General features: G+C 43.1%; 1 protein-coding gene across 1 annotated transcript in view; it reads right to left on the reverse strand.

The window, feature by feature from the left end:
* The window catches only part of LOC307242389 (gamma-aminobutyric acid receptor subunit pi), a gene marked incomplete at both ends in the record, with an annotated part of 42,746 nt that extends 36,761 nt beyond the window's left edge, over positions 1–5,985 (reverse strand). Inside the window, one exon of the mRNA XM_080016847.1 lies at positions 5,933–5,985. Within this exon, the coding sequence (XP_079872973.1) occupies positions 5,933–5,985 (53 nt within the window). The remainder of the gene's footprint in view (positions 1–5,932) is intronic.
* Positions 5,986–12,323: the final 6,338 nt, after the last annotated feature.

Raw genomic sequence — 12,323 nt, forward strand, 5'->3', positions numbered from 1 at the left:
AGTTCCAAATGACACGTCAAACTCATTTTCAACCAAGGTGACACCGAGCCCTCAGTCCATTCCCTTACTCCAGTCATCTTCTTCTCCACTGCTTCTACGTAAATTATTTCCGCCGTAGTAGTACCCCCACTCACGTCTAATATTCTCAGGACTTTTTTCCACCTCTGAGGCTCGTATCATGACATTCCCGAGCCGCACACTTTCTACAAAGTTCTGACCAGCGAGGGCCAACTACACGTGATTCTTTACGTCTGTCAGATATGCTTTAGGTTCAGCCGCAATGTCATTCGGGTAGCTTCACGAGTGTTGGATCACATTTGTCAAGCGGAGGTGACACATCTCTGCACAGCCTCGAGCAACGGCTTGTCACGACGTTTTATATTCCTTATTCTTCTTCTCCTTTCAAGCTAGGATCTGGAGGAGCCAAAGAACGGCTAAAGTCTAAATCCCAGGTTGTTGGGATTTCAAAGGGAATCCCACTAATATATGTGATGGTGTTTGTGTTGGCCAGATCTGTTACGCAATTGGTAAAATCACATCCAGCACAAGGTAAAAATGGCACTGGCGCCCCCCAGGGATCTCCCCTCTGCTTCTCTCCCTCTACACAAATGACTGCACATCAGGAGACCCGTCTGTTAAGACTACTGAAGTTTGCAGACGACACAGCAGCCAGCGGTGGCGTGTCTGCATACAGGCGGGAGGCTGTACAGCTGGCCCTCTGGTATGGTCAGAACAACCTGTAGCTGAAGCTCAAAACTGTGACGATGACAGTGGACTGCAGGAGAAGCTTCCCAACACTGCCCCCCTCCCCGCTCACCATACTCAACAGCACTGCGTCCGCTGTGGAAACCTTCAGGTTTTCTCGGATTCCACAATCTCCCAGGACCTGAGGTGGGTGTCCAACGCAAACACGATCATCAAAAAGGCCCAGCAGAGGATTTGCTTCCTGCGCCAGCTCAAGAAGTTCAACCTGCCTCAGGAGCTGCTGATCCGGTTCTACTCTGCAATAACGCAGTGTGTTCCGTGCACATCCATCACTGTCTGGTTTTGATGGGCCACAGACGGACAGTGAACGGACAGTCAGGATTGCAGAAAAAAAATCGGCGGTGCCGACCTGCCCTCCATTTAGGACTTACACTGTACGGTACATGTCCAGAGTCAGGAAACGGACAGGCAACATCACTGCAGACTAGGGATGCAAAAAGGAATTTCCATTCAATTAAAAAATATATATATATTTTTTCCTTGAACATAAATGAATTGATAAATGTAAAAGCCAATGACGTCACCAGGGGGAGGCGCCACGGAGTGCGGGGACCTACGAGATTTCCAGAGATTTTGTGACTTGGCACGTGGAGCTCGAAGAGTGTTTCTCCTCATTTCAATTCATTTGAAAATGGAGAAGTTCGAGGCATGAGCCGCTCAGCTGGTTCGAGCCTACAGGAAGAATTGCGACCTGTCTTTGCGCGGGTTAAATTGTTTTAACTTTTTGCCGTCCTCTGCGATGGAATGAGCCGGATGTTACGTAGCAGATCAAGTCTGGTGCAGATAAGGACAACGAGAGGCTAATAAAACTACTAAACATTGCTAAAATCGCCATGTATAATAAGACACCAAATGATTTAGTTTAATATATTTTATTGGAGTCATCACCATTGCAACATATCACTTGTTTCGTTTTGCCATCATACCTCTCCCTCGCTCCAGGTTTTTTTCCTCCCGCCATGCTGTTTAGAATGTGCTGTTATCCCGTTCCAGTATGCTCCATCTGAACGCAGTATTAGTTGTTGAGGAGCAATAAACATAGTATTCTCCTCGGCATCAGGCCATTTTTTTTTTTCCGAAAGCGTCCATCTACTTCTATTACTACCATTACTTACCTCATACTCCACTGGGCATTTTTTTCCCTCGTCGTTCAAGTGGGTACGACTAGTTCCCGGCTGGGTATTTTTTTCTCGAAACGCCCTGCGCCCCAAAGCCTCCCGTTGATACAATGACAACAAGACAGCAGATTGTTCAGTTGTAATCGATAACACAAAATCTTAATCGATTAAATTCTTATTAGCAATAAATCGATGGTCGATTAATTGCTAACTTCCCCACCGCAGACCAGTCACAGCCTCGACACAACCTGTTCCAACTCCTCCCCTCTGGTAGGCTCTACAGAGCACAGAACGCCAAAACAACCAGACACAAGAACAGTTTCTTTCTGCAGGCCATCACTCTAATCAACACACAGCGTCAGAACAACCCCGGTGCAATACACCTACACATCTACATACTATACAGACAACACTATATATCCACTGTACCTAAAAATTCTAAATGATATATTTTGTAGTTTAAATACAGTTTTTACCATGTACATATCATCGACAATATAAATCTTAGTACGCTGTATATATTCGATAATGTACACATGCATACTGTCATGTCCACCTACCTCATGTATATAAAGTAACCTGTTAATCATTCCATATGCATTCCAGCATCTCTGGCCTCTGCCACCATTGCACTATTGCCATCTTGTCACAAAATTCATTGCTGTTTTTAAGATATATACTTTATTTATTTTTCTGCATAGTAGTTAAATGCTTTTGTCTACCTCTGTTCTGCTTTGTTGCCTTGTTTTAGCTGCTTGTCTATTCTGTGTAAGTACTGAGAGAAAGTAAAAAAAACTGTCAAATTCCAACGGTAAATTCAAATCTGCATTTTTCCATTTATAAGTAGCTCTCCACCAGATGAGGTGTGAGCCATGCTCATTATTTCTGCTGTCTGTCTACAAAGATGACAACTGGTTATTGTATTGCTACAACTATATGTTGACAAATTTGACGAAAGTAAATAGAAAAAAGACGAAAATTTGACATTTTCTGAACGCAGCATCACTCCCTATTTTGGAGTGCTCTCGATCAAAGACTCGAGCCGTGTCCGCGTCCGAGTTCTTATGGTGTTAGCCGACGGTTCTCCGACTTCCCACGAACGCATCACTTCCGACACCCATCACGGTTTTCCGAGCCCGTGAAAGCAGCATTGTTTCCTGCTTTGGAACACTTTCAACCGGAGACTATCGCCGTTTCCACGTCAGTTATGACATCTCTCAGACGAGTCCACTAGTTAACCGATCACGGATGGCTTCGTTCGCTCAGATGAATAAAGAATTAAAAAAATAAATGTTAAAATGGGTTGCCGCCGAATGCCGGATGATTCACACAAGAGCGAGTTGTTTGCATCGCAGACTGTTATAACCTTGCTCTACTGGAGAGAGGAGAGACGCTCTGTGGTGAGCTGGGATTTTATAACTATGAGCAGGACACTCACAACCGGGCAACCGTTACTGTCGAGCCCTAAAAACATTATCTTAAAGCCAGTCGGGTTAAATTTTGTTGACTAACACTAAAAAATATATATTTCTTAACGTTTATAAAAATCAATTTTTAGAAACAAAAAAGAATGAAATTTCACTGCATGAACATGAATGTATGTATATGTATGTGACAAATAAACCTCTTGAATCTCTTGAATCGAGATTTTCCCGTGAAGGCAGCGCAGCATTGGCCACCAGTAACCGCCTGGTGGCCAATGCTGCGCTTGACCGCCTGCACGAGGCTTTGGCTTGATCGTCTCTCCGCTTTGTGTGTCAATAAACTATTAATTCCAATATCTGAAACGATGATGAAGTAAAATGAAAATAGAAAATGTCGCAGTGCAATGCCAATAGGACTCTATTGAATGAGATTACAAGCGGAAACAAAGTCCTCAGTGTTGTCATGCTGAGTGGGTTGAGTTGCTGTGGGCCTTTTCAAAGGTGTCACTTAAAGTTTCTAACACCAGCTCTCTCCACCCCAAGGATGTATCAAGAAGGAAGCTGTACAGTATGGATAGGAGGGCTGTTTGGAAGAGATAGTGTTCAAGATAGTTTGTCAAGTTCAAACTGGGTTAAATTAATTATGGATAATTAGGTATAAATAGCTGTCAGGCATAGAGCAAATTATCATAAGTAATAGTTCATGTCTAATCAGATCAGCCTTTTTTTTTAAATTCTGGCCCTGGGCTGTTGCCTCTCTCATTTTTAGTTTGCCTTCATCCCTTTATGTGTCTTTTGCTTTTTAATTATTGGGTTCTCTCGCTCAGATTTGATATTCTTTTGAAGATCCTAAAGTCTCCATAGGACCATCCCGAAAAGCTCAGCTGTGATCCTTGGCCGCCCTGCTGGAATCCTCGTCTCTTTGTTCTCCTGACTCAGAGGAGGACAGAACAAAGTTGAACGCAAAGTTAAAAAAATAAATGAAAATTCACGAGCGGCTCCAGCGCAGGTGGCTTGTTCTGCCAAATCGCCATGGCAACGCTTTCTGCAACAATCCTCTTTTCTCTGCAGTTGACGACGATATGCCGCTGGCGCACGGCTCTGGTTTTTTCAAAGCAAACACACAAACACAGCCTCAAACATGGTCGTCTGCGGTCTCACTGGTGGAAGATCGGTCCCTTTTTTCCCCAGGAACCATTGCTGCCTCTACAGGGACCCGACAGGGGTTAACAGGTGCCGGTTAATGCGGATTAATGCGCAGCTTTTATCGTCCGTTATGAGGTCGTGCCACCGTGACTTGTGACCCCCTAACAGCATCTCAATTTTGTCCTTTGATGATGTTTCGGCAGTTTTCCAGCGCTGCCAAGGTCGCAGGTTATGCGTCTGAAGCTGCGGGCTCATCGACGCGCATTGCGAAGAGCTGTTAATGGCTCCATGCTTTTGTATTCCACCAGCGGGAGGGTTTCGTCATCATGCGGGTCAGAGTGAAGGCCGCCTCCATCGACGTGATTAAATGACCTGCGCCTCCTTGCTCGGTCAATAAGAATCATTTCTCCAGATATATTCTTCATATAGGGAATATCAAGGAGGTCATGTCAATGAAGTATTTTGCCGCTACTTTGCCCGATGAATAATGTATACCTTACACCTGCTGTTCAGCGGCATCATTTATTTCCCGCCGGCGCTCATTCCATGCCGCGTACCGGTCAAAGCTCCTCGTGATGATAGGGTGAAACACTCACATCGCGGAGCATCCGTCAAAACCAACAGACGGAATTCAGGGACGCAGTGATTGAAGCTACATTTTCCTTCCACCCACCTTCCGCCCGTTACTTGATGTTAGCGCGAGTCCATCTCCACGGATGAACGGGTTTACATTTCGTCATCTGATTGCTCGTTAAGTCTTCCTCGCGGGCTTTTGGACGGAAGCAGATGTGTCAAAAACCCTTCTTTTTTTTTCCCGGAGATACAAGCGCTCTTTCATCCTGTCCCTCGTTGATTTCACTCAGCTCCTTGTACTGTGCTATAAGTCACAGCTGTCACAATTTTTACATAATCACCTGAGCCCATTTATTTGAACTAATAATAATTTGGCGCCTAGTACTAAAGGTGAACAGAACCTTTATAAACATCAGCCTCAGATGAGAAATGCTCCACTGTTCCACCATTTTAGACCTTCTACCCCTTTTTAAACCACAAGTTTACTCTGCCTTAGAGCCACACGAGTGTGAGAAACTCCAAACCAGAATCTTCAGCACCCAGAGGGTTCAGCTTATCCAAAAATGGAGGAAAAAATGCATGCTGCATGCGGGAAAAAAGACCAACCAGAGTGGGAGAACGTTACTTTTTGTGTGGACCAAAACATCCATTTATTTTCTCCACACGACCTCTACTGGGTTTATTACACCAGTTGGACACGGTGACTGGCACCGGCAATGGGCAGATAGGTGCTGCTTTGCAGAGCAAAGATCAAATATTGGCTCTTTGAGAAAGTGGTAGTAGCGGGGAATCGCTCCGGTGTTCACCCAGGTTTATGATACAAAGCCCTAAAATTGTTACAATCGATCGGAGATGGCGTGTGTTTAGATTGTTTTTGGGTGGAGGTGGGTCCCAGCAGCATCTTACCTGCTAATGAGAAGGATGGTGAACAGCGTCCCTCCAGAGACAGACAGAGCCATGGTGGTTGACACAGTTGGAGTCTATCTGAAATAAGAAGAAGGGTGTCAGCCACAAACAAGGTAATATCATTTTTTTTTGGACAGAAAATTCCGTCCGCGGGCTGAATAACAGATCCTGTAGGTGTGAGGCAACGGAAATTCTAAAATTCTTCGTCTTTTCAAAGGCATAATTAGCTGCCGGGCATTGCAGATGGTCCCAGCCACCTGTCCTCTTTGTTTTTGTTCATCTAGCAGTCTGTAGTTTTACAATTATTTGCTGATACCCGTCACCTCGGCCACTCCGTGCCACCTGGCCGCTTTTCTGCTCTGCCGACATAGATCGTAAGGTCGCCCGGGGCGGGAGCACTTCCCTCCTCTCCACCACCAGGACACAAAGTCACAACCCCGGGGGAATCCTTTCTACGGCATCATGACCCACCCACTGAACTGAAACGTTGGTGCTGAGCTCCAGATTTAAGTGACAAGCAGTAAAGAATATTGCAGTTTTGGCCTCAGAGAAAGAGAGACAACGACAGAGGGAGAGAGAGAGCGACTGCTCCACTGCTGTGTCTTCGCCTGCCTCTTGCTCTCCACCTTTTTAAAGATGAAAGCAACCAGAACATCCTCAGAGACCAAAATGTTTTAACCAATGAGACCAAACTGTTGTGTTGCTCGCTGAGCCAAGGAAATATTTAATGTAATAATTTCAATTGAAAACTGGCAGCTGAAGGGGGAACCAACAGAGCTGCACTGAAATGAGGCCAGTAGGGAAATCCTCTGCATTTTTGGATGGTTACTGATGGTGTCACAACATGATGCAATTCCAAAATGTGTGCATGGCCAAACAAAAAGGGCGAAAAAGACCACTAATAAACCACCACTAATAACCACTAATATTGTGTAGTTGATGATGCACATGATGAACAAGGAAACATGATTCATCAGACCAGGCCACCTTCTTCCATTGCTCCATGGTCCAGTTCTGATGCTCACGTGCCCATTGTAGGACCTTTCAGTGGTGGACTGGGGTCAGCATGGACACTCTGACCGGTCTGTGGCTACACAGCCCCATACACAGCAAGCTGTGATGCACCGTGTATTCTGACACCTTTCTATCATAGCAGCATGAACTTTTTCACCAATTTCTACTACAGTAGCTCTTCTGTGGGATCGGACCAGACAGGCTAGACTTCGCGCTCCATGTGCATCAATGAGCCCATGGGTACTCATGGCCTTGTCGCCCGTTCACCGGTTGTCCTTCCTTGGGACCACTTTTGGTAGGTACTAACCACTGCATACCGGGAACACTCCACAAGACCTGTCGTTTTGGAGATGCCCAGTCGTCTAGCCATCACTATTTGGTCCTTGTCAAAGTCACTTAGATCCTTACACTTGCCCATTTTTCCTGCTTCAAACACATCACATTTGCACTTCACAGAATGACAAGAAACTTCTGCAGAATGCTGCAGACCAAGCAGCAGATCTTGTATTGGGAACAAGAGACAGGACTCGAAAACTGTTTCAAACAAACTATCTGGTATATTATATAGTCTAATGTAAAATGTTATTGCTGCATCACTTTATCACCAATATAGTGTGAATTTTATGAAAATATTTATACAGATAATAATTGATATTAGAGCTAAATATTGATATCATATTGTTATCGTGGTATGAGACAAGGTTTCGTCTGGGATTTTGAAATGATTTAAATGCAAATTTCTGAATTTCATAGACAGTTCTAGCCGTTCAAATTAACCTGTTTGGTCATAATCTCCACATTTCTAATGACTGTTCCTCAAATATTTTTTGTGTGTATCTTATGACAGCATCAACACTAACACCCATAATATAGTGAAACTATCAATAGTGAGCTCATCCTCAACAAATATTGTGATATTTGATTGTGTAAATATCACCCTGCCCTAATTGGAGATATACGTGCAACAACAAAAGTGGAGGATAACGGCATAGAAAGGAACATTTGGCCCTTAGTAATGTTTAAATATTGTCTGATGCATTAGCCATGTGGTAAGATGGCCAGGAAGCACCCATGACTCTTTCATGCTTTATTTCATGACTCTTTCTTTCATAAACGAAGCAAATGGAACTGCAGTGAGCGAGGACTCATTGGCAGTTGTGAGGAAACACAACCCCACACACAACCAGGCTCCAACCTGTATCTCGAAAGTTAGCTGAGAGACTAAATTCTGCTTCCGCTGCATCGACCCCTCAGTCGTTGAGTTGGAACACCGGGAGTGTTGCAATGCAACCTGAAATAGCATGCAAAATTATGACTCCTGCCATAATTCTGCACAGCATTTGCATGGTGCACAGCCTGCCTCTGCCTCACAGCCCAGATGGCCCCGAACCTGAGGAGGAGGCCGAGCCAAAATGCCCCTGCTCCCTGCCATTCTGGCTGGCCTCCAAACGAGGAATGACCTCACAAGGACCTTGTGTGGTTTTTACCTCAGCAAATACAATATCCCCATAACTGCAACATCAAACACAATGAGCTTATTAATTGAGGCCAGCATGTTTGCTTTGTTTAGTTCATTATTAACTGTAGTTAATGAGAACACTCATTTGGTTACTTTAGTGATGACCAATAGTAACCTAGTAGTGAGTAGTGAGTTAATTTCAATGTATTAAAATGGAAAATAAAAAAATAAAAAATTTGCAATGCTTTATCAATACTTTGTCCTTTGTTAGGTGCCTCTGTGGCACCTACCTCCACCAAGCCCTTCTTTCACCAGTTCCCTGCTAAAAGTGAAACAAGCTCCTCTTCAGGGGATCGATGTTGATCACGGAGACCTTACCTCCAGTCGGATTGATTCCCTCGAACCCCCTGCTCCCTTAGTTTCTCCTTGAAGTCTTCCCACCACTTGGCTGTTCCCTTCGCTGCCGATGTTGCTTAAGCTACTCACACCCTGACCCCTCCACCTTATTCTCCAAAGTTGTACAACACACAATTTTTCATCCGGCAAAAACCTCATCCAACATATATTGACAAAACAACATGTTGCAGTATGTTTTAACAAATACCTCAACATCAAGGATTTGACAATATATTGGGTATTGATTAGTCATGTGAATATTTTGATGTTATATTAGAACAGTCTACAAAGTTCAGAAAACTGCATTACTTTACTGTACAATGATGTCACAATATCCAAAAATACAACAATATGAAAATTATACTGATGCTCAACCCTACTCCAAAACAACCTTGATATAAAGCTACAACTCTTTGGACCACAATGTGTTCTCCATTTAGTAAACAACAGTCCCCAACTTCAGGCCTCGACATTAACTGTTAGAGGCACTTGTGCTTCGGACAAGTACATTTACCTTTCCAGACACAAAAGTCACTTGTCTGTGGAAAAATGACTATATATATATATATATATATTATTATTATTATTTTTTTTTTTTTGCAGGATGCAGAATGCAGAATTCAGATGAACAAACAGTTGAAACCATCCAAACAATGTCAACAAATAAATGATTCATGAATTTGATTTATGAATTTTATTGGCTATTGTATATGTAGAGTTTTCGTCTCAACAAATCATTTTCATATTCATTTAGATTGTTTATAACAAAAGGCAGTGCAGAGTGAAACCAATGAATATTCAAATAAGCCCAAGGTGAACTGCTTCCGCAATTTTATTTTCTCTTAATTGACCGGTATTCAAAATGTCATATGGTTATTGTAGTTTTTATTTGAGCCATTTTGTAGTTCTTAAGAGCTGCCTTATCTTTAGAGCTAACTTATCAAACACTAAATAGACGAGTAATGAGTGGCAGTGAGTGCTGGGTGATATGGCCAAAAAATTGATCGCGATAAAATATTTCATACCATTCAATAATGATATTTATCACGATATATAAAAAATAATAATATCAATCATGATGCATTTTAAAAACACATTTATTGGTGGAATGAAACTGTACAAAATAAACGCTTCTTAGTCTTAAAATAGAAATCTGCCTTGTAAAAGAAATGTTCCCACAAAACATAGCAGCATTTATCGCCTTTTTTAACAAAATAAATATCCAAGAAAAATAGGGGTAAAAATTGGAGGATAAAATGCCAAACATTATTTTTATACAATGAATATTACAGAACACTTGTAATGTAAGTAATACCGTTATAACACCAAAATTTGCAGCTTTTTTTAATCCAGGTCAACCCGGGTCGAAAAGGTGACATTCGCTTAAAAAATAGGTGATTGTCACCTTTCTCATTGCCAGGAGAAATTAAGTTTTTCTCTGGTGTGGCATGTTCCACGTCACAAAGACGTCAGAAAAGGGCCATGTCATGGTTTCAGTGTGATTGGGAATAAAACAGTAGAGGAGACAGCGATTTAAACAAACAACGACATAAAACTGTAATACTTGGCAAAAAACCCAACACTACAGTGGAAGAAGCGTGGAGCGCCGCACGCAAGTGCGTGGGCTTTCTCCGCTGTGCCCCCCACAGTGCAATCTCCACACTCACAACATTTCACGGTCAACCATGCTGAAAAAAAGTCAATAACCTCTGATTTTGATTTTAGATTTTTAATGGGATATAAAATACTGGAATGGCACACATACATTCCTCTCTATTTCTGCGCCAGCGTCCAGAATTTCAACGCACGTCACATCGCGCAGTTAAAGGGGCCAAAATTAGCGGGTCAACCCGGGTGTCCTGTTCACATCCGAGACGATCGGAGGCGGAGACGATTAAAACCCGGGTCTATTGCAGGGTCATTTGACCAGGGACTGAAACCTGATACCCAGATATCATCATATATCATATAAGATCATCTTTCTCCTTCTCATTCGAGTTGCTCATTCTGGACACTGCTGCTCTTTCTCTGCTGCCGGTGTGTTTACAAGCAACCTACCCACGAGGGAGGGGGCGGGGCTTCTTCCTATATCAACACACCTAATTGGCTCGAGGTGAGAGATCAGCTTTAAATTGCCCAAATGGATTGGCTTTTCCGTTGCCACTTGCATAACCAAATTATCATTATCGTTTTATTGCACATGGTATTTTAGTTTTGTTGACTTTTTAACTTGTCTGGTGGGCCCAGTAAGTTTCTCTTCCACTTGCGCTACATAAAATCCGGACAAGCGGACGAGGCTCCATGTCGAGCCCTGCCAACCTTAGTCAGCACTGCAGAGCACATAAAATTCTCACAACCATTATTTTTCCCCCAGGTGGTCATAAGTGTATTTAAAATGAACAATCGCAAAACTGTGAATATACTGTAATAAGTAAGAGTACGTAGACTGCACAAGCGAGACTGTCCTTTCACAGAGAGCATTTGATTTGAATTTCAAAGACTGCCGCATGAACGCAATCCATGTTAGAGATGATCTCCGTTTATCTTCTAAATATCCGCCAAAAATATATCCATAGATATCATATTATATTATATATAAAATAGTGTTCTCGTTTGGGAACATCAAAACGTTTGTGTTTTATTTCCATTTAAACATCTATGTCTGCTAAAGCAGACGCTTTGGCTGCATCGATCGTCTTCGGGAGCCACCGCTGTTGTAGTTCTGAAACGCGGCGGGCTCTGTACTGCGTCCACTAACTAACCCGTCTCCTGGAACACGCACTTTCAGGACCACGGACAGCTCCACAGACCGTGGGTCCCAACAGTCGCACCCATCACAGCCGCTGCAGGGCTGGAGGGAGCAAACCTGAAGCTGATTGAGAATTGAACCACTGGCTTTATACTTAAAAGGAGCTTTGACTTGCCTTGGCCAAACCCAGCAGGTCTTGTAAACAACCACATCGATTTTTTTTTTTTATATATATATTGACGTGCTTTGGAGGTTTTGCTTGCACGGAAGTGTAAACTTTGTGGAGCATCTTTACCTCGAAGTTCCTAAACTGCCACTGACTCTCGCCAGTAACTTCTGTCCTCAATGTGTGGAAAATTACATTTGATTACACTTAATTTCCCCTATCCAGGGACACGGTTTGCTACTAAGAAGCTCAAAAGTCAATAGTCCGGGGACATGTCCTTCCTTGCAATGCAAGACTTGGGTGCTCTAACGAAAGATACAGTAAGGGATCCATTTTCTCACCGTCTCCGCATAATAGCACGAGAAAATAGAGGCATTTTTCTGCACTTTACCTCTCCTGGCTTACAGCGACCACGGAAAATGCATTTTCTGCAGGTTCATTCATTTTTGCAAAAGAGTTTTTCCAGCTAATTAAGAAAAATGCTCAAGCGTGTAGTTCCTGGCTGCAGGTATCATTCTTCAAAAGACAGTCATTTTGTTTTCCATCGTTTGGCAACTGACGATGGGGATTTGCGCAAGCTGCCATTGATCGCTACCCTAAGAGCGAT

This window comes from Zeus faber (assembly GCF_960531495.2).
Source record: "Zeus faber genome assembly, chromosome: 16".
NCBI lineage: Eukaryota > Metazoa > Chordata > Actinopteri > Zeiformes > Zeidae > Zeus > Zeus faber.